The sequence below is a fragment of the Ammospiza caudacuta genome, chromosome Z, assembly GCF_027887145.1.
Source record: "Ammospiza caudacuta isolate bAmmCau1 chromosome Z, bAmmCau1.pri, whole genome shotgun sequence".
Classification (NCBI taxonomy): Eukaryota; Metazoa; Chordata; class Aves; order Passeriformes; family Passerellidae; genus Ammospiza; species Ammospiza caudacuta.
Window position 1 is genome coordinate 34,523,174 of NC_080632.1, and position 22,945 is coordinate 34,546,118.

The window sequence follows — 22,945 nt, forward strand, 5'->3', positions numbered from 1 at the left end:
CTAGTACATTAATAAGCAGCTCCAGAACAAAGGCATTGTTTTGCTGTTGAAGGTGCAGACCAGTAGTCCAACTGTAATTGGATTTGGGATAATGTTTGTTCAATAGTAATGGCAGCATAGGTATCAGAGGCTCGGCTTAGGGTGAAGTGGATTTACTAGGCCTACTTTTTTTTGGGGTTTTTTTGTTTTTTTTTTTTTTTTCTCTCATGGTATGATGGTGTTTGATGCATGAAACACTGTGTAGTTTTTAAAACCATGCATCCTTGCTCATCTTTTAAGCTACAGTGAATTATCTTCTTGGTTCCAGAGTATGGACTCCGTCTTGGAAGTCAGATCTTCATAAAAGAAATGACCCGTACTGGCCTAGCAACCAAAGATGGCAACCTTCATGAAGGAGATATCATTCTCAAGGTCTGTTCTGGTTTTACTGCTAGCAGTTTGGCAGGTACTGGCTATAGTGGTAATTCTGAACCAAGTCATGTTATAGTCAAGTTCACTATTAAACTTGAGCACAATGCAGACTTGTTTGTTATTGTTGTCTTTTTGTGTCCAGATCAATGGTACAGTGACAGAGAACATGTCTTTAGCTGATGCCCGGAAATTGATTGAGAAATCACGTGGGAAACTCCAGCTGGTTGTTCTCAGGGACCGAAAGCAGACACTGCTCAACATTCCTTGCTTGAATGACAGTGACTCAGAAATGGATGGTGAGGTTTAATGTGGATCCAAACTTCTGGACTCTGTGCAAGGACAAAAAGGAGCTTATATCGTTTTGCTGTGGTAGAGTGGTATTAGGTTCTTCAAGAAAAACAATGAAAAGCAAACAAACCTAAGTAATACTCAGCAACCCTTCCTTTAGGTGAAAATAATTTTATAGTAACCATATAGTTATATTTTAGGAAGGGGCAGACATAGAAGGAGCAATGTTGGTCTGGCAAAATCTGGCAAAATTCTTGGAGCAAGCAAATCAGGTGCATTAATAAAAATTTTTAAAACAAGTGCTTTGGACTGGTCTCTCCTTCTGAAGACATTAACATTCATGGCAGCATTCAAATGGAGGGAAGAAATGTCAGGACAAGAGGAAATTAAGTGACCCTGGATGACTGATTTCTGTTCCCAGCACCTGTTCTATTTAAGTGTGTGAGCTGTATCTCTCAGCTTTAGCTTGCTTTGGGAAGAGCTCAGAATGTTTGGGAGAGCGGGATGTGGAACATGATACTTGCTTTTCTGGTGTCAGAATATGGGGTGGAACTTCCTGTAGGTTTAACTGTGAAGTCTGAGGTGCATTTCAAATCCAAGAGCCACTCTTGTTTCCTTTGCTGCTAAAGGGCAGTGATGTGATGCCTGTTGATGTGAAGGTTGGTTTGGAAACCTCCATGACATTTCAAATCAAAGCCTGCTAGCACTAGCTAATGCATGTGGTATGTGTGGTATGCTAAAAGTAGTTATTGATGTGAGTGTGTTTGTTAAAAGTTGTGTGAAACTTTCTTGAAATATTTTGGGAGGGTGGAGGGGTAGAAGCACTAAAAGGCACTTTTTGAATCTTTGTCAAATCCAACTTGAGATGAGAGTGGGCTGAAATGTTCAGTGTATCCTCTATCTGAAAACTTTGTAAATACATAGGCTGATCAGGTGAACAGATAACTTAAACAAATCCCTCATGTCTTCATTTACATTTCATATCTTTACAGATATTTCTGAAATAGAGTCAAACAGATCATTCTCCCCTCAAGATGACAGATCACATCATTCTGATCTAGATTCACATTCATCCAATGAAAAACTGAAAGAGAAACCAAAGTAAGAAATGTTCTCTAGTTCATTTTCCTCTTGCTTATCAAAGAAGTTATTCAAATATATGCATTCTTACCTGATTTCATTTCTGATTTCTTCCTTTTAGTGCAAAAGAGGATCCCTCCAGTAGGATGTCCAGAATGGGAGCAATGCCTACTCCATTCAAATCAACTGGTGACATTGCTGCTCCTGCTCTTACAGCTGTGGACTCAAACAAAGAACCGAAGTACCAAGATGACCCAGCAGGTCAGAGCCTGAAGGTTTTGGTTGTTTTTTTCTTCCCCTGGCCACAGAATGTCCATTCCCTCAACCATGTTGATAAAACTGTTATGCTCTTCATGTCAGCCCCACCCTTACACACAGAAGAAGTTGTTTCTTTCCTGCACCACTTTGCTTTGTGGTGCAGGGAAGAAACACCTGATAGTTTTTTGACCGTAGTTGTTTATTAGACCTACCACCTGAAAAAAGCAAATACTCTCTTAAAACATCTGCTGTTAGACTGTTACCCTAAGTAGACAAATGAAGTCTGATCTAGCTTGCTTTAAAGAGTTGTGTATCCCTTCCTTGAACTTTTTTTCTTTTTCAAGAATTTAAAAAAAGATAAATAAATTAATTTTAGTCAGACATGTTTGATTTTTGAACCTGTATTAATCTTTGGCATGGAAGGTTTGATTGCTATCTGATATCTAAAAATTCCTGCCATTTATAAGCTTTTCAATATCTCAGTAACTTTTATTATATTTTTCTTTTTACACTTAGTGCCTCAGCCAAAAGCAGTTACACGAACAATTCTCAAACCCAGCCCAGAAGATGAAGCAATATATGGGTAAGGTAGTACTTGCTGAGTTCTTTTGCATTCTGTATTCTCCAGTGACCAGTGCATGATTCGTGGCTGCATGGGTTTGTGTTCTTTCTCCCATTTGGAGTGATACTCCCTTTATAGCTTAATGCCAAGAAGAGGTGACATGGCTTCTAACTGATGATATTTGAGATCAACTTAGTTTTAGAAATATCTGCCTGGAACCTACCTGGAAGATATTGAACACCCTGTATTTCTGGGCTTGCATGGAAATATATGCAAGAGTTTTGTTTTATTTTATTTTTTATTAATAGGAAATCAGCTTACATGTTTTCTTTTGAGAGTTTACAAATAGAGAAATTGAAGGAATCGGAGTGTTGGAATTACAAGGAGAAGCCTTAAGTTTTGAAAATGTTCTGTAGCTTGGTGTATTGTTTTAAATAAAACCCTTTCTGGGTTGGACCCTGCATATGTTGTCATTGATGTGCAAATTAATCAAGTGATTATTTTGGTGAAGGGGAATTTGTAATACAGGCTTAGGGTATTACTGAGAATGGCTGGCAGATAAGTAGTGTCCTCTGAGTTGGAAGGTCACTCAGTCATGCAGCTTTTCTGACAGCAAAAAATCTGAGCCTACTCCAGTAGTCTCTCCCACTGCAATGTGAAGGGACTGATCATTAACATATCAGTAGATTATACTTGAAAATATTTCTCATTACAAGAAAATTGAAGACTTCCAACAAACATATTACACAGTAAAGAAAATAGGTATCAGTTTAATTCATATGACAGTTCTTTAGATTATAGAAGAAAAAACAATGAATATGATTACTCATAACTCAGTCTGTTTTCACAAAAACTGCAGATGTTCATATGACAGAGGATACAGTAGATGGGGAGCTAGTTTGGGGTCTCAGAAACAGGGACCTATTTCCCTGCTCAGTAGGTCTGTGTATGCCACTTAGTCACTATTCCTAATTATTTTTCCACTCTGAAAAATGCAAATTCTCTGCTTCCTGCCTTCACTGAAGGGTTACCTCAATAAATATAGCCTATATAAAGAAAGAAAGGATATAAGAATATTATTAATATTATATAGTTGAGGAGTTGTAATTTTTTTTTCTTTTGGCATCCTAAAATTGTTATTTGCTTTAATATCTTACCTTACTTTCATTTTCTGTTTGTAAATCCTGTAGTCCTAATACAAAAATGGTGAGATTCAAGAAGGGAGACAGCGTGGGTCTACGACTGGCTGGTGGAAATGATGTAGGGATATTTATTGCTGGAATTCAAGAAGGTACCTCAGCTGATGAGGAGGGACTGCAGGAAGGAGATCAGATTCTTAAGGTATGAGTATGTGTCCCTGAAATGCAAATAACTTCTGTATATTCTCATTTGCTCTTCTTACTGGAAATATGGAATAAATTGACCTTAGGAATCAAGTCATTGCTTTGCAAGGGCGTATATGTGGTATGAGTTCTTGAAGGAGCAGTGTATACCAAGCTTTAGTTTGTTTATAATTTTATGGAAAGAGTAGTTAAATATTAATCAAGAAAAATGCTGCAAGATGGCACAATAAATTTTTTGTACAGTGTTTCTTCCTAGACTTGGAGGGGAAAAATTGGGGCCAAAAATTCTTTCATCTTTCTCCAGTTTATTTGGGTTATGGTGATTTATTTTTCAGGTTTCTTATTTATCTCATCTGTGCCCCTTAATAATTCTGCTTTTTTTTCTGAAAATTCACGTGGAAGGTTTATGTAATTTTCCCTCTATCTCTTTTCTCTTGCCCCTTCTAGAGGCTGTTAAAGTTAAAGAAACAATCTAGCAATGTACAACCAGAACATTTTATTTCAGGAAGATTACTGTTAATAGCTGGAATTAAATATTAACAAGAGACAATAATTTACTTTTATATATATAGATAGATTGATATAGATATATAGCTACATGTGAAAATAATAAGGGAAGAGAATATTAAGATTTTTCAGATGAAAGAAAAATCTGTGGTTATTCCTTTTATTGTTGATTTATCAGTTGTTGTGGGTTTTTTTGTTATGTAGGTAAACACTCAAGACTTCAGAGGCATGGTTCGGGAAGAAGCTGTTTTGTATCTCTTAGAAATTCCCAAAGGTGAAACTGTGACAATTTTGGCTCAAAGCAAATATGAAGGTAGGTGCTTTGAAAAAAAATGTGTCTATATCTATGAATATTTTAAGCTGTGCTTTGTCAGTGAAACCACAAATAATCTCTCTTGTGCTTATTTTTGATAGCATTTTAGTTTATCTCCTTTTTCACTGGTTGAGAAGATAGCTGCATTCCATACATGCAATGCTGCATGTGTGATGTCTTTTTCAGAGTACTTTTCCATGTCTTTTATTATTAGCAAATAGCAACTCTTAGTCCTATGAAGTGGTAAGGTACTGCTTTTTCCTCTGTTTTTCTGTCTGTAGCAGCTGGAGAAGATCTGCTGTGCTTTGGCAGTCAGAAGGGATTTGATCAGCAGAAAATGGACAATTTTATTCATGAGCAGTTAAGGAGCAAGAAAAGCTTCTTGCTTTCCTTTTGGGAAACAGCCTGCTGCAAGACTGTAGTACCATAGCTGCCTTTTGCCCTGGAGCTGTAAGGGCTGTGCACATACAAGGATGCAACACTCCTAAGAGTTTGTAGAGGAATGTAGATCTGAGTTTTTTCATCTTTCTGAGCAGATCCTTAGAATTTCAAAGCTGTATTCATTAGAATCACAGCTTTGTCTTTCTTGCAAGTGTAAAAAAATAGAAGCTAAAATAGAGGTCTTGTTTTAGTCTACAGAGACATCATGGCCTGTGGCAGAGGAGATTCATTCTTCATCAGGAGTCACTTTGAGTGTGACAAAGAGTCACCACAGAGCTTAGCATTCACCAGGGGCGAGATCTTTAGAGTAGTTGATACACTGTATGATGGCAAACTGGGGAACTGGCTGGCTGTGAGAATTGGAAATGAACTGGAAAAGGGCCTCATTCCAAATAAGAGCAGGTAAGGTGGCACCACATGTTCCTACCCATTGTTAGAAGTAAGATTTTTTCCCTTCACCAAGTGATTTTTGCTAACAATGTCATACCTTTCTTTCTTTCTATTCCCTTCTACAAGAATGAAAGAATAGTTTTGTCTTCATTTTTACAAGAATTGTGCCTATAAAAACTGCATATTTTAGAGCTGTGCAGTTCTAAAGGAGGAGACAGTGAGAGAGGGCGGTGTTACCTACATACCAGGTCATTGTTTAGAGCACAGACCTAGAGCTTCTGTATCAGCAATCAACCAAGCTTTGAGCAGTAGCTGCTTCAGTTCCTCTTCCAGAAAATGGGTGGTGGGTCCTATTTTTGTTAGGCTTTTGCTTTTTTCCCCCCAGCTTCTTCTTTGTATGTTTACCCTCACCAAATCAAAACAAACAAAAGACCCCAATGAAACAAAAAAACTAAACAAACAAAAACCCTTCACCTGAGGAAGCTTGTGACTTTTTGTGCAAGAATACTCTGATGATTAATCTTTAGAAGAATTCAGTGCTTGAATTTCTTATGTATACAATTTTGGAGAGTGTTTTAAGTATTTATTCTGAGGCACAGTTTTTTTGGAGGGTAGTTTTTTTTAGGGGATTTTTTTTGTTTTGTTTTGCTTGGTTATGGTTTTGTGGGGGTTTTTTGTAGCTGTAGTCTGTATTTTTGTGTAAAATATTGAATGAAGCACAGCAATATTTTTGCTTAAATATGCTTTCCTAATCAAAATTCATGGGAGGTAATAATACCTGTTCAAATGTATACAGTGCATAAAACTATTAAAATTAATCAGACAAAAAAAACCTTAAAACCACAACCAGACTGTAGCTGAATTTTTAGACTGTAGCTTTTAAGTTTTGAGTGTGGTTGTAATTTTATGACAGAAGAAAAAGCTCATAATTACGTGATGCACACAAGTTGCAAAATACGCTTCTTGTGTGACTCCCTTGTCTGTCTCCTGGTAAGCACTTTTTCTCCTCTCTGTTAATTGGTCTGACCAAACCAGCCTTTGTTTCTGTGCTCTAGTGACATAACTTTTGAGGCCTAATGGAGAAGAGAATAATGACAGTAATTTCTTAGGCCTTCAGTTCTAAGTTGCCCTCTCTCACCATTTCTTTGCATTTGCATTCTTTTATTTACAGTCATGTAAGGGATCAGTTTAATACCTCAGGACTCATTCCTGTGCAGCAACTTGTAGCTGTGGCAGATCAGAGCGTTGTTCTGACAATGTCTTTGCTCCCAGGCAAAGGCACCTGAACTGGTGTGCTTTTATCTCCACTCCTTTCTATCTGTCTGGCAAATTATCTGTTGCAAATTCAAAATCCATTGTTCATCAGTGAAAGCACCCTTGCCCCCCTTGACTAGTTCTGAACTCCCTGCTTTCTCTGTCAGAGCTGAACAGATGGCCAGTGTTCAAAATGCCCAAAAAGATGGCTCAAGTGATAGGGCAGATTTCTGGAGAACACGTGGCCAGCGATCTGGAGCAAAGAAGAATCTGAGGAAGAGTCGTGAAGATCTGACAGCTATTGTATCTGTGAGCACAAAGTTCCCAGCTTACGAGCGCGTTCAGTTGCGTGAAGGTAGGTGAGACTGCTTTCAGCTGGCTGCCCATTTATTGTTGGCTGCTTTAGCATCCAAATGTTTGGTCAGCTGAGAAAGTGATTTCTAACAACTTGTAACTATGTGGAATTAGAACAACGGGAAGGGATGATATTTTTCTCAGAAAGGAGACTGCTGGATGCTACTAATTATTCTATGAGAAAGCTTTTTTATCCTTTTAAATGGCTGTGGTTCTCTTGCCTCCATAATATACCTGCCAGTTTGAAGGTTTAAAATGAAAAAGGGATGAAACAGAAGGTCTTTCCTTGTTTCTTCGGATTCTTCTTGGCTAGTTCTGAAAGTACAATCCATACACCTGAGACCAACCTAATCTTGATAAACAGCACTTCAACAGTAGGTTCAGAGCAAAGAGAACCCAAGGATTTTCAACAGTCCAAATATAGTCATGGCTCGTGTGGTCTATCTCCACGACTGTTAACTAGCTGTATTACTAGTGGTGAGCAGATGAAGCTGATTTTCTGGGTAGTAGCACATGACAGTATTCTGGAGCAAAACAAACTAGTAAAGAGTATTTTAAAGGAGATCCCAGATACCAGGATGAAGACTTGGGGTAATGGCATCCCCCCATTAACTCTGAGGACTGTGTTTTCACTTGCTTCAACATGAGCAGTAACATAGTTTTACATTTCTTTGCTTCTTCAAGCTGCATTGCAGTAGTTTATAATTTGTGTCTTTATTCACACAAAGCCCACTGGGTCAAGGTTCATGGAGTTTTGATGGATGGAAATATAAATGAAGATCTGTACATTTTCAGATGTAAAATATTCTAAATATGATCCCTCTAGAAGGAATAAGAAAGCTGTTAATGAAAACAGTCTCTTTCTCAGCTGGTAAAAGTAGTTTTCTCTATTATGCTGTTGCACAAACCTGTGGGAAATAGTTTTTTTAAAATATATTTTTAATAACTTCAACTTTGCATAGTAACCGAAGGTCTTGTCTTTTATATATAAACCCAGTCTTACCAGATTTTTCTTTTGTCCAAATATTTTTCTTTCAGCTGGTTTTAAGAGACCCGTGGTGATATTTGGCCCTATTGCAGATGTCGCTATGGAGAAGTTGTCAAACGACTTGCCTCACCTGTACCAGACAGCAAGTAAGTTGTCCTCTTAGTGTCTTTTTCATCCTTAACTGAGAGCATGGATAACTTAATAATCACAGCTGCCTGGTGACTCTAGATGAGCTAAGATCTTGTCTTTGCAGAGACAGAACCCAGAGATGCAGGTTCAGAGAAGTCAACTGGAGTAGTGCGCTTGAACACTGTGAGGCAAATCATTGAGCAGGTAGGGCATTCCTCTGAAAATTGCTTATGCTTAAAGGCATGGTGTTTGATTTGTTTGTTCCTGTAACTTTCAGAGTACTCAAATTTTCACTGCATCTGTTTCTGTAATAAGCTTAATGATAAAGCTGCTTTGAAGTTGTTCAATGGCAATTTTAGTAATTTTTATAGCTTTGAACCTGATACTAGAAATTAAATTTTCCTTCTCAAGTCCATTCTAAATTTCTACAGAGGAGAATCTGTTTTACTATATGCTTTCTGAATTTGCCAGAGGCTTTACGGTCATGCAGTGCTGTTCTTGCTCTTAACATTCTAAATATAGTATAACTGTGGGAAAACATTCCACAAGCTGTGCTCTTGTTTGGATTCAAATATCCTGGTGTTCTTAGCATCCCATGTTTAGTCACCTCCACTTGTTCCCACATGCACCACATTGACTGGCCTTTCTTGTTAACAGGATAAACATGCTCTGTTGGATGTCACTCCTAAAGCAGTGGATCTGCTAAATTACACCCAGTGGTTTCCAATTGTGGTCTTCTTTAACCCAGACAGTAAGCAGGGTGTGAAGACCATGAGACAAAGGCTATGTCCTACATCAAATAAGAGCTCAAGAAAACTTTATGAGCAAGCAAACAAACTGAAGAAAACTTGCCCCCACCTCTTTACAGGTAAGGAAGAATGTTTGTTTAACCTGCTGACTAAGAGAGTAGTGTATGGGACTACGTAAATCCTGAGACAAATACTTATTACTCTGCATATTAGCTCATGCAGGCTGGAACTAAAAGAGTGTGAAGGTGTGGTCATGACTAATGCCTTCTTTGATTTCTTTCAAAGTTCCTTGTTCTGCCAAATTCTAATAGAAAAAGAATTGTGCTGGTTTATTGCCATTAAAAGACAAGTGATTTAATAAGCTTAGGAATGGTCCAACAATAAAGCAAGAATACCACGCTTTTCTCAATGATCTAAATGAAGTGGCTGCTTAACATTCTCACAAATTACCTAAAGCAAAAAGTGTTAAACAGCCAAGAATGGATAAGGGATTGCATTTACCATGTTATATACACCTTTTCCTTCAATTTTTACAGCAACCATTAATTTGAATTCAGCCAATGATAGCTGGTATGGTAGCCTGAAGGATACAATTCAGCAACAGCAAGGAGAAGCAGTATGGGTATCAGAAGGAAAGGTAAGCAGTCAGTCCATACTCTCTGAAGCTATATACATGTTTCAAAGTATCTCTTGCCAGTAAAAATTGTTCAGAAATTCATTTGCCAGTGGTCAGTAGGCTAGACAAATAGTCAGTTGATGTATGTCTTTAACAAAAAAAATATTATTCTTTCTGTAACACTTTGGAGGTTTCATCGCTAATGCTGGGCTAGGGGAGAATGATGATGAGGGATGAACTTGAAGAGGACTTTTCGTTGTGATTCTGCATTAGTTTCTTTCAGTTCCATGGAGTCATCTTTAAGAGCTGACTGATGTTGAGCCTGAGCTGTTTGGCCTAATGTTGAGTCTTAACTGGACTTTTATTTAATCTTTGTTCCTTACTTCTTACTGACTTTCCCGTAGATGGATGGCATGGAAGATGACGCAGATGATCGTATGTCCTACCTTACTGCCATGGGTGCTGATTATTTGAGCTGTGACAGCCGCCTGATCAGTGACCTGGAGGATACGGATGGAGAAGGTGGTGCATATACTGACAATGAACTTGATGAGCCTTTGGAGGAGCCGAGGATTTCATCTGTTAGCCGATCCTCTGAACCTGTGCATCACGAGGAGGTGAGATGATTGGATTTTTCAGTAAGACTGAACTTTGGGCTTTTTGGAAACCCTTTATGGATGGTTTAAAATTCAGAGGATTTTTTTAAACAGCAGCTTTACCTTGCTTCTGATAGTGTTTTAGATCTACACTATGAAGAGGAAAATAAAAGAAAATCTCTGCTTTTCTTCCTAAATTTATATATGTCTTGATGATGTCTCATGGCCTTGAACTTTTCAATTACATTTGCGGTGATTGTAGTCAGGTTGCTGGCAATCTTTTGACTCCAGGTTAATGCTCCCAAAATTGTAAACTTGAGAGAGAGAAAAAATGATTGAATTACTGGCTTCTGCAGTGATTTTATCTCTCTCTTTCACAGAGTTTAAAAAAGTTTACTCCAGAACCAAGGGGTCAGTTGAGAAAAGCTGGTAGCAGGGAGATCCTTAGAGAACCAAGTCCACCTCCAGCATTCAAGCCTGAACCACCTAAGGTAAATTTGTAGAAACAAATCTGAATACTAACATCCTCTTTCTGGAGAACTCTCCAGGGTGACAGATTGGAAAAAGCAATAGAAATGGTCAGAGACTAGAAAACACTTAAAGTGTGGACAGAAGAAATGACTGAAAGTGTTGCAGGATCAAGCAGAAAGAAGACTTATTGGATAACAGCTCTTCTCAAATACATGTGATCTCTAATATGGAATAAGAAAGTAAACTCCTCTTTTTGTATCTACTAGCAAACTGAAGGCACTTTTTTAGCTCAGCAAGATTAAAAGTAGACTAATCACCAGGAAAAACATATCTCATGGCTATTACTGTGAAGCACAAAATCAGAATCTACCACCTGACCATCATTAGAACTTTCTGTCAACTGTTTGCTCAGGAATGATGGGAGAGGGGAAAAAATAGGTCATATACTCTACATATTCAAAATACAGCCCAAGTGTGCCTTGACAATGAAAATAGGGCAGAGGAGGACATGCACAGTGAAAACAAAAGCTGAATATAAAACATTGGGTTCTGTGCACTTCTAAATTTTAGGTCATGATACCTCACATTAAGCAATAGTAAAAAATTATTTGGGGCATCAGTTTTCTCTGTGCTGTACTCTAACACATGTAGTTCTGGTAATCCTTAACAAATAGGACAAACAAATGTCTAAAAAGTCTAAATGTCCTGGTCTTCTATGGCCTGATGTGTAGTCTATGAGCATATGCCCAAAATGTTGCAGCAGTTCAAACATCCTTGAAGTATTACATCATATGTAAATTGAACAGGTAAATGCATAGGGCAAAGTGAGTACTTTCAGGTTAATGGCTTCTTTTGAAACTAAAATATACAGTTGCTGATGTAAACTTTGTGGGTTTTATACTTGCAGGGGAAGTTACAAAACAGAGAGGATCCATATGACTTCCCCAAGAGCTATGACTCCAAGTTGAGTAATGTTGCTGTCAGCAGTGAGACTTCAACTGTATCAGCTAAACCACCGCCACCACCTGTTTCTATGAAACCTGCCTTTGGGCGTCCCATTCTGAGAAACTCTCAGCCAGCAGTCCTGCCTGCAGAGGAGGAGGAGGAGGAGGCAAAGTTGGAAGAGGAAGGAAGTGAACAAGAAAATACTCCAAAATCAGTACTGAGGAAAGTAAAAATATTTGAGGAGATGGATCACAAGGCAAGGATGCAAAGAATGCAAGAGCTACAAGAGGCCCAGAATGCCAGGGTATGAAGAGATGCCTTTCCCCCTCCTGTGCTTTGCAACCTATAGAACAGCCAGAGTCCTGGAAACTAAAATGACCTTTGCATTGTGTTGCTTATGGAGGGAGAAGTTTGGGGAACCACACTCAGAGACATGCTCTCACTCATTGTGTGTATTTATGTATAAAAAGAGGTCGTGTTTTAAGGTTTCCTGTTGTAACTATAAAAACCTGACTTCTAATAATCCTGTTGCTTTTGGCAATCCATTGTTCTCAAGAGTGCTTTGAATTAGTACCCTAGCAAAAGATTATATGATTGTAGGAATATCAATAGGATATTACCAATTTGTGCTTTAATTATTTCAGATGTAGCAGTGTCCTGCTAGATCCTAGATGCAAATATAGGATCAAAAAAGAACAGTTATTTTCTTCTACTTTCTTTTAAAGATTGAAATAGCCCAGAAGCATCCGGATATTTATGCCGTCCCTGTCAAAACACAGAAGTCAGAACAGAGCTGGCTGCAGCCGATGAGGTAAGGTGTATCCAGTTCCAAACATTCTGTCTCAATTCCGGACTTTGCTGGCAGGAGGAAAATTGATCTTGCCAGTTTTTGTTCATACAAGTCATCCTGCCTTGCTATATTGTTTTGTTGTGATGCCTCAAAGATTGTTGTAAAGGTGGGGCAGAATTTTAGCAAACTCTTCAGTGAACTCATTTCAGGATTTTTTTTTCCTTTTAGTTCATTTATAGCAAGTTAATTTATAGTTGTTTGAGTCATCTGGGAAGAAATACTACATTGTTTCACTGAAATATTTGCAGAGACAGTTTTGTGCCCCAATCAGTGTTACAGAAGCTGGCCTGCATTCATGTCCTCTGATGTCCCTTCTACCTGTGCTAGCTACTTGGTGACTGTTAGTCTGTCCTAACAAATATTTGCTGTTCTAATAACACTTAATAAGTTGCATGCTTCTTCTTTACAGATATGTAATGTGGCTAGGTAAGCTAAGGATGAAAGTTGATACAGGTGACCCATGAAATCTGATGAAAGTAGTAGTCCTTTAAAATTCAGTAAGTTCTGGATGGGTCGACCACTGCACTATGTTACCCTACACACTGCACATTTCTAGGACTTGACACCTATGCAAGAGCTTAAACACTGCATGATGGATTTTGTCTTCTGCTCTTCAGGACTCAATATTTTCTTGCATCTTAGCAATAGCCAATAGAAATGGAACATTTTTTTTCTAGTGAGTCAAATGCTTTGATGTCACAGGAAATGATCTAAAATGCAAAGATGGAAAACTGAGATTTCCTGGATTTCTTGGCAGGTTCAGAAAAGCATTTATAAAGCATTGGAAGCTTTATAAAAATAATGAAAATTAATCTTTCACCACATTTGCAGAGTGTTTGCTTACATGGAGAAATCAGTGTTGTTGGCTTTTTACAGAAGTGTTAATGATTGGCCTAGCAGGGAGTATTTAATCCCTGGGAGAAAGATGTAAGGACAATACCATCTTTTTTTTCCAGAGTAGGGCTTGCAAAAATCATGGGTTTGAAACTGAGGAAATACCTGCCTTGACAGATTCTGTTTTTCTATGTCTGCTTAATGTCATGCCAAATGTGTAGCACCATAGTGTATAAAAAGCAAATGTGTGGTTTATTTCTGCCCACTTTTAAGGCTAAGTGCCTTAGTGAGAGCTGTGATTGAAAAGGCTACCAATTTGAGTGAAAAGGCTACCAATTTAAGAAATGTCACATAAGTCTCTGGACTTTGAGACAGAAGACTGAGGATGCAAAAGAAGAAGGAGGTGTAGAAAAAATTCTATGCAAAACTAATTAAGGGAGCTGTCAGTTGGGGTTGTAGCAAGGCTGGAATCCTCTCTGCTCAGGAATAGAGCACTGTGAGGCTATTGATATCTCTGTGTGTGCAGTTTAAAACTTGAAATTTGGCATTTTTCCAGGTAGGTTGAATATATCAAATCTGAGCGTCATCCTCCAGCTTGATAGAAATAAAATTCTTCTCCAGATAGGTTTACCATAGTCATGCAGTTTTTCATTTGCTCTATCTGCCTTTCTAAGCTGGACGTGGCCATCAAGCAGATGGTATTTTTTGGTTTTTCATAATGGGAGTAGACATGATCTCCTTCTCTTTGCATGTTCTGCTGTGTTAGCTCCAGGCCTCCGGAACCCCAGAAGGCTCCTGTGAGACCTTACCTGGAGAACCGCGTGGGTTACGGCAGCGATGCCGAGGAGGAGGAGGAGGAGGAATACCGCCGGCAGCTGGCAGACCACTCTAAGAAGGGCTATTACAGACAGCCATCCAGATACAGAGACACAGAGTTGTAGGCTTGCTAGCATGTCCATGTCTAACACTCTTCTGAGGTTTCTTCCTTCGCAGCCAAAGTGGAACAGTAATTAGTATTGAAAAGCTGTGTTTTTACTGGGGGGTGGTGTTAGAGGGTACGCTACTCAACTCAGACATATCTATACACTGGAACTGGAAGAGTTCATTTTTTGGGGATATTATTTTGTCAGTGTCTATGAAAAGAAATCACTATTGCCTGAATGCTGTTGCCTGTTTTATAAGGACCAAATCCTTAAAGTTTGTGTTAATTCTTGACATTTTCATATTTCAATATAAGCCCCCCTCTTTCCTTTTTATTAATGCTGCCTTTTTGGACTGTTCTGCTGTGTTATAAAAGTATGATCCCAGAGATACACTTCTAACGCAATAGAACTAAATGTGAAAGTGTATTTGAAGAACAGTAAGTGCCTTTAACAAGAACATCTGAAGCTGTTTGTTTTGACATCTGATACTTGGTGCAAAGCCATAACACACTAAAAAGGGGATTGACTGTTTTACCTATCTTTATTTTTTATCAGTTTCATGGTAACAATTTTCCTTGCATGTTATTTTTCTAAGTTCATAGATGCATATGCAATATTCATAAATACTGACTGTACATATTAAAGGTGCAATTGACTGGGTGGTTGGAAAAGACCAGGATGTGCTTAACCAGAGAAAATGGTGTAGAAAATTCAGTCACATACTAAAATTTACACAGACTGCAAATAATAAAGTATATATTCTAGACAAACCTTGTGTATCTCATTTTTATTTTCAAGGTATTAGTCTAGAATTGCTGATTTCCATGAGTGCACTGTTACAGTTCAGGGTCTCCTCTCCTTCTGTTCAAGTCACTGGGAAACATCACTATTGGTGTGCTTCACACTTTTCTGAATATAATTTTAAAATCTGCTGATTTAAAACTGGTGCAAAACTATGGAGTTCCTGCAAGGGACTTACTTCTTAGAATTGCCTCATCATTTCTGCTCTTTAACCTTACACAATAAAATTATTCAAGGCAGCATAAAGAAAAATTTCTTTGATGCAATACAAAAGAGGGTTTTCTAATGCTGTTCTAAAAATAAAGTGCCTTCCAACCCCTAACTATATAGTCTATATTAGAACAAGGTTCTTCACTGGGAGGGTGGTTCAGCTCTCACTGGAACAGCTCCCCAGGGCAGCAGTCACAGCACCAGCCTGACAGAGTTCGAGAAGCCCTGGGACAATGCTCCTCGGGTATGTGGTGTGACTCTTGGGGATGGTCCTGTGCAGGTCCAGGAGCTGGACTCACTGATCCTTGTAGCTCCCTTCCAACTCAGGAAGTCCATGATTCTGTAACACCCTCTTAGAAATGGTAGAATTTTCTTGTTGAAGAAATGGGATGAGGAAACTTGTGCTGCTCAGATTAGAATAATTTGGGTTGGAAGAGACCTCCAAGATCATCAAGTCCAGCCATAAACTGAACAGTGCCAAATCCACCACTGAACTCTGTCCATATCACACCTGCATGTCTTTTAAATTCCTACAAAGATGGTGACTCAGCCACTTTACTTGGGCAGTTCTAATGCCCGACAGCTCTTTCTATGAACAGGTTTTTCCATTTTTTCAGTGCAAACCTCCCCTGGTGCAACTTGAGCCCATTTCCTCTTGTCCTATCACTTGTTACCTGGGAGAAGAGACTGACGTCCCCCTCCCTACCAACCTCCTTGGCAGAGAGCCCCTGAGCCTCCTTTTCTCCAGGCTAACCACCCCCAGCTGCTTCTCACAGGACTTGTGCTCCAGACCCTTGCCCAGCTCCACTGCCCTCCTCTGGACCTCCACCCCCTCAATGTCCTGCAGCGGCGTGCCCAGAACTGAGCGCACCACCTGAGTGTGGCCTGACCAGTGCCAAGGATAAGGGGTCAATCCCTGCCCTGCTCCTGCTGGCCACACTATTGCTGGCACAGGCCAGGATGCCATTGGCCTTCGTGGCCACCTGGGCACTGCTGGCTCATGTTCAGCTGCTGTCACCAGCACCCCCAGGCCCTTTTCTGCTGGGCAATTTTCTGCCACTCTGTCCCCAGCCTGTGGCGCTGCTGTTGGGTTGTTGTGACCCAGCATAAGGGGCATTCACAAGGGCAGGCCCTGACGCTTTTGTCATGTTAAACCTCAAACCACCGGCCCTGGTCCATCGATCCAGCCTGTCCAGAGCCCTCTGCAGAGCCTTTCTACCCTCGAGAAGATCAACACACACCTAACTTGGTGACACCCACAAACTGACTGATGGGGCACTCGGACCCTTTCCAGATCATTGATCAAGAGAATACCAATATAATACAAATGTGTGATATACAGAACACATTAAATATATCGATTTAAATACGGTGTAACAGAGCTGAGGGGTCCCTCTCCCAGGAGAAGCTGTTTGAGCTCGGTCCGGACCGCGGTGCCCGGGGCTGCTCCCGGGGCAGGGAGGCAGGCAGTCTGTCTGTCCGGCAGCGGACGGCGGGAGGCGCCGGCGGCACCCCGGGCTTCCGACGTCGGGACGGGCACACGGGACCCGCTGCGGCAGCATCGCAGCTCCCCCGCCCGCTTCCCGGCCCCCACTCACTCCGGGATCATCCACCTCAGCCAGGATGAAGAGGCGGAACTTTACTGGATTCATGGGGAAACGCTCTGACAAGTGGTGAGGAAGGGGCTGAGGTACTGAATGCCTTTTTTGCCTCAGTTTTGAACTGCTGCCCTCGACCCCCTGAGCTGGAAGACAGGATCTTTATAAATGACACATTCAGTGAGGATCGAGTGGTGCTCAGCAGGTTTGCAGATGACATGAAACTGAGTGCTGCATGTGGCACAAAAGCAAAAGGATGGGATGCCATCCAGAGGAAACTGGACAAACCTGAGAAATGCCCACAAGAACCCCACGTAGCTCAACAAGTCCAAGTCCTAGGTGCTGCACGTGGAACAGGGCAATCCCAGACAGAGTACAGAGTGGGAATTGAACTCATTGAGAGTATCCCTGTAGAGGAGGACTCGTGAGTTCTTGTGGTTGAAAACTTGAATATCAGGTAACAGTGTGTACTTGCAGTCCAGACAGCCAGAGGTGTCCTGGGCTGCATCCAGAGCAGCGTGGGCAGCAGGGCCAGGGAGGGGATTCTGCCCCTCTGCTCTGCTCTGCTGAGAGCCCACCTGCAGGGCTGCATCAGCTCTGGGCTCCCAGCACAGCAAGGACATGGAACTGATGGAGAGAGTCCAGAGGAGGCTATGGAAATTATTAGAGGGATAGAGCAACTCTCCTATGAAGAAAGGCTGAGGCAGCTGTGGCTGGTCAACCTGGAGAAAACTTGGAGTGACCTTACAGCACTCTGCTGTACCTAAAGGGAGTCTACAGAGAAGCTGGAGAGGGACTTTTGACAAGGATATGTAGTGGTAGGCAGTAGGACGAGGGGTAATGCCTTTAGGCTGAAGGAGGGTGATTTGAGATTAGATATTAGGAAGAGCACAGTGAGGCACAGGAACAGGCTGCTCAGAGAAGCTGTGGATGGTACATCTCTTGCAGTGTTCAAGGCCAGGCTGGATGGAGCTCTGAGCAACCCAGTCAAGTGGAAGGTGTCCTTGCCCATGGCAAGGAGGGCTGGAACTAGATGATCACAGGATCACAGAATCAGTTACATTGGAAAAGACCTCTGAGATCACTGAGTCCAACCTTTGACCAAACACCACCTTGTCGTCTAGACCATGGCATCAAGGTTGCCATCCAGTTATTTCTTGAAATCACTGGGGATGGTGATTTTACCACCTCCCTGAGCAGTCCATTCCAATGCTTAACAACTCTTTGCATGAAAAAATTCTTCCTGATGTCCAACCTGAACGTGAGGCTGTGTCTTCTTGCCGTTTCTGTAGAAGAAGCTGACCCCCCACCTGGCTGCACCCTCCTTTCAGGCAGTGGCAGAGAGCAATAAGGTCACCCCCAATCCTCCTTTTCTCCAGGATGAACACCCCCAGCCCCCTCAGGCACTCCTCACTGGACTTACAAGGTGCCTTCCAACCCAAGCCACTCCATCACCAACAACAGACAAAATTGGCACACATAGCTGTATGGAAAGCATAATGGAGAAAAGTATTTTCTTTCACATGGGTAGTGTCAAACTAGATGGGGAGGAAGCTGTCTTGTGCCAAGCCAAACCTACTTCAATTCCTTTGTTACACACAGACTTTTTAAAAGCAGTGTGTGGTTGGGTTTGTGTTTTCTGATTGGAGAAAAGAAACTGATACCTAGAGTAGATTAAATGGTTCAACACAGGGTAGTTATAAGAGGTCAAAAGATCACCGTTTTGTGGGAATGTTCTGTCTCAATGCTCCATTTGCCATCCTATACACAGGTTGAATTTAGACTTTCCATTTGCCTTGGTGCCTGAGATAAAAGAACCCATGGATAGCAAATATTAATTTCATTTCTCTATCGTGTTGTAATATATAATATAAAGTTTCATTTGACAAGTAATTTACAGCTCTTTAAAGATGTTAGACAAACTGTGCATATGTTTAGCTTTAGTCTTCCTGTAATGAATACATATATAGCTAGACGATCTTTTAGGAGCAAATCTTTTTTGTGAATTGAAGACTAGATAACCTTTCCAAAGTAATGATCTGTTAGGTCTACTTGGAAACACAGCTGTTTTGTCAACTCTTTCCCTCATTTAATTCTAGCTTAGAGTCTGGTCTGTGCTTCACCCACAGGCAGAGAAATAAACAGCAATCTGTACTGCAGCTTTGTATCACTCAGTTACTCCTTCCAGTCATTACTTTTAATGAATTGTTTGTTCCTGAATGAAGCAGTGCAGGTAGATGATTAGAGGAGATTGTGTCCTGAATCATGCAATGTCTCTACTATGCTTTGCTCAGTGCAATAATCAAGAAACTGTCTGACCGTGGAGGAACAATTTGTTGTTACTGGACAAACACAGACAAAAAGACCAAACAGAAACCAACCCCTGGTGGACTAAGTCAAGTGTAACTGTTCTGTGAGAAAGCGTAGACAACATGTTAAGACAGACAAGAGAATAAGCTACCTGGATGTACCCAATCTTCTTAAGAAACAAGGAAGAGACGATCTTCTAGTTTTTCCTCTGTGACACTCAGAATGGTGTCCTCAGATCTTCACTAAGAAGGAAACCTGGACAAAACTATTTTGCAAGAGGAAAGAAAGAAGTTTTGTGTCTGGGAGATATAATAAATATGATGAAGTTTATCTGTTTAGATCACTAGAAGGACTAAACATATAATGATTACAGTTTTGAAAAAATACTTGTGCATAATTCATGGAAATTGTTGTAACATTAGGGAATTATTTTCCTGAAGTACGTATGTTTTATACTGATTTCTGATGCACTTCTGTTTTCCAAAGTAATAAATATTCCCAGTAAGTGAAAACATTTCATCTCATGTTACACTTCTTTCATCCCACTTTGGTTGATGTTACTCTTTGTTGTCATAGGTGATAGGGGATGCATTTTTCTTTACACTGGCAGTACATCCAGTCCAAGTTTGCTTCAGCAACTTTTTAAAGCCTCCCAAATACCTACATGCTGAACATAAAGGAAGCTCTAAAACAGTATCATCAATCTGCTTGAAGTGACTACCAGACTGGGAATGAAGCCAACCACATAGCAGTGGGCGCAGCAACAGAACAAAAATTCTGTAGGAAGGAGGCCTAGAGCCATGAGATGTGTCACAGAGGGATGAATGGCTGTGGGCAGGATGGCGTGCTGAGGGGGTGGCAGGTCACCAGGAGGATTGTAGCCTACCCTTGCTGCTGCACTTGGCCAGGTGAAACAGGGAGTGACACCAAGGTGTCCCCATGGTGTTTGTTCCACCCTTGCACAAGACCCAGGGTTTTGTAATCTCTCTCTGTACCCTTCATTAACATCTAAACTGGCTGCACCCTCCCCACATTGATGCTGGCAGTAACTGTATTTGGCTGCAGTCTCACATTCACTTGTCCCACATGTATAAACTGGTGCTTGAAATCTTTCATGGCAGAGGATGAGAACATGAGTGCCTTGCAGACAAGTCAATGGGCTTGCTCCTCTCTCCTCCCCAGAGCAGGGACACCTCTTGGCAAGATTTCATCCCCAGCTGTGTCAGAGTACACCTGGGAACACTTGCACATAGCACTGCACACTTTTTTCATGTCTAGTAAATCTATCTCTGGAAATCCAGCAAGAGGTTGTAACTTAAATAACTGAACTACTGGTGAATCTGAGTTTGAAAGTTCTTATTCAAGTTAACCAGACTGTGTTGAATCCTTGAACTGCACTATTTGTGACTCTGTGATCACAAATGAGAGCAGACCAGGTTTACAGTGTAACCCACACCATCGGTGTCTGGGATCTCATTGAATGTGACTGGACTAGGAGTGACAAGTTGCTTCTAATCAGCTGCAACAAGCCCCTCTGTTCTCTGGGACCACCTGGGAACCAAGGGGATTTATTTTCTGCCAGTCTTCTGTACCTTTTATACAAAAAATACACAGCCAGATCTCAGACTAAAAAACCAGTTTATCTGACCTCTTAAGCCAGACAGTATGACTCACAGCCTTTCTAATCACATATATATTCACAGGAGACAGGGGACACAACAGAATGGCAGTTTAAGATTAGCTTTCACCAAAAATCTAAAGATTAGCTTCCACCAAAAATCAAAACCGGCCCAGCTATCCCAAAGTACTGTGATAGTCATAACTGCCTCTGTTTCATGGCATAGGAAAGCAAATAGCTGAATTGTACTTTGTGTCCTCCCTATTCATTCTCTTCCCATTTATTGTCAGAATTCAGACTTGTACTCAATTGGCATTGATATTAATTATTGCTCAGTTACTCATATGAGGGAAAAAGAGTATTTCATTCAAGTACCTAACTTCTTCCCATGTTAGTGTGTTTGTATTTGCAAGGCACTTATTGTGTCTAAGTGAGATCAAGGCTTCACTTAATTAGCAGTGTTTATGTATCAAAAACCCACATATTAATACACATTTTTATGCACACACACACACACAGACACACATACAAACACTCTAATGATATGTATCCATAAGAAATAAAAGTGAGGAGAAATAAAACATTTTTCCTGAAAGAACAAAGGTAGAGAAAGCTCAATGGAAGCTTGGAAGTATAAATCATACTGTAGGAGACAAGATGGCAGCAATATTCAGCAGGTCCCTGACCAATCATTGAAAATTTACTTTATTTCAGCATATTCTTCTACTCCTAGAATATTAAGAAAACAAGTGTTTCTGTAACTCCTTATTTTGGATTCTCAATCTACATCCTATAGAATTTTAGTAATAAAGAGAAAAAATAATCTGACATATATATAAATATTCTAATCTCATCTGAAAAAAGAGCCAACAAAGTAGCAAAACAAAACAAAAAAAGACTATGAAGTCATAAAGCAGAAAATGAAAGTGTTGCAGAAGCATGCACAGGGGGGAAAACCTTAAAAAACCAACAAGTGATGAAAGAAAACTTCTCCTACAGAATAATTAAATGTCAAGATTTTGAAGAAATGGGAGTCTACAAATGACTTCAAAGCAACCAGCATAGCACTCAGAAGAATTTATTCACAGGAAAGGAGGAACATTAGATCTTGTCCTTATCATGAATGCTTTTGGCTTGATCCAGATTGGCCTCATACTGTCAAGCACCACCATCATCTCCAGCCCTCAGTGCAACCACCTCCCTCTGCAGCAAAGAAAAGTGATCGAGAACAGCCTGCGCCTCTTGGATAAAATGGGAAAAGAGTTTCCCCAACAATGTCTAAGAGACAAAATGTCCTTCAGATTTCCTACGCAGGTTCTGCAGCCCAGGCAGAAAGAGACTGTTGGAGTTGCCATTGAAGAGATCCTCCAAAATATCTTCTACATCTTCAGCAAAAATCTGACCCTAGCTGCTTGGGATCGAACAGTACTGGATCAGTTCCAAAATGCACTTTATCTGCAAATTGAGCAATTGGAGGCATGTGTAATCGAAAAACACACCCAACACTGCTGGAGTAAAGAAGTCAGCAGGCTGAAATTGAAAAAGTACTTCCGAAAAATAGACTGCTTTCTTAAAGATAAACAACACGACCTGTGCTCTTGGGAGATCAGCCGTGCAGAAATGAGGAGATGTCTCCAACTGATTGATAAGGTGACAAGGAAGCTTAAAAACTAAGGTACAAAGATTTTAACCTCACATAATTTATAATATTAATAATCAAATATTATAAATAACATTTATTATTTGTTCTATGATCTATCTTGTGGCAGTGCTCTAGTTATTTTTATTGTATTTAAATAATGCTTCTGAAATTTAATTTTGCAAATGTAATGCATTATTCAATGTAATTTAATTTGTTTCATTAGTAAGTAAGCTGTCTACTCTAGCTATGAATTAATCCATAAGAATTTTCAGTGAGAGTTACTCCCTAGGACTATATTGCAGCCTTTGACAGAAAGTGACATCTTATGGTGTTCTCTGCTGAGAAAACATGCAGCTACCTTCCATCTCTATTTCACCTACAAGTAGAGAATCACTTATTTGTGAATGAACTACACATCCCACATCTTACAGGAATTGCTAGATTTGTACTGATGCAGACTGCAA

At 40.2% G+C, this 22,945-nt stretch overlaps 2 protein-coding genes across 6 annotated transcripts in view; both read left to right on the forward strand.

Moving 5' to 3' along the window:
- TJP2 (tight junction protein 2) overlaps positions 1–15,061 on the forward strand; it is a 63,007-nt gene extending 47,946 nt beyond the window's left edge. For all 5 annotated transcript variants that reach the window (XM_058824359.1, XM_058824357.1, XM_058824358.1 and 2 more), the window contains 18 exons: positions 308–411; positions 554–707; positions 1,692–1,800; positions 1,901–2,040; positions 2,554–2,620; positions 3,790–3,940; positions 4,654–4,762; positions 5,395–5,605; positions 7,015–7,202; positions 8,240–8,335; positions 8,443–8,522; positions 8,976–9,186; positions 9,604–9,704; positions 10,088–10,300; positions 10,660–10,770; positions 11,658–11,999; positions 12,421–12,506; positions 14,146–15,061. In XM_058824359.1, the coding sequence (XP_058680342.1) occupies positions 308–411; positions 554–707; positions 1,692–1,800; positions 1,901–2,040; positions 2,554–2,620; positions 3,790–3,940; positions 4,654–4,762; positions 5,395–5,605; positions 7,015–7,202; positions 8,240–8,335; positions 8,443–8,522; positions 8,976–9,186; positions 9,604–9,704; positions 10,088–10,300; positions 10,660–10,770; positions 11,658–11,999; positions 12,421–12,506; positions 14,146–14,320 (2,648 nt within the window). In that variant the 3' untranslated portion in view covers positions 14,321–15,061. The remainder of the gene's footprint in view (positions 1–307; positions 412–553; positions 708–1,691; positions 1,801–1,900; positions 2,041–2,553; positions 2,621–3,789; positions 3,941–4,653; positions 4,763–5,394; positions 5,606–7,014; positions 7,203–8,239; positions 8,336–8,442; positions 8,523–8,975; positions 9,187–9,603; positions 9,705–10,087; positions 10,301–10,659; positions 10,771–11,657; positions 12,000–12,420; positions 12,507–14,145) is intronic.
- A 6,864-nt stretch (positions 15,062–21,925) lies between these two features.
- Positions 21,926–22,513, forward strand: LOC131571539 (interferon alpha-2-like). Its single transcript, XM_058824286.1, has one exon. The coding sequence runs from the start codon at positions 21,959–21,961 to the stop codon at positions 22,511–22,513; it is 555 nt and encodes a 184-aa protein (XP_058680269.1). The 5' UTR covers positions 21,926–21,958.
- Positions 22,514–22,945: the final 432 nt, after the last annotated feature.

Coding starts and splice junctions, on each gene's coding strand:
- LOC131571539 (XM_058824286.1), top strand. CDS start 21,959: ATGAATGCTTTTGGCTTGATCCAGATTGGCCTCATACTGTCAAGCACC.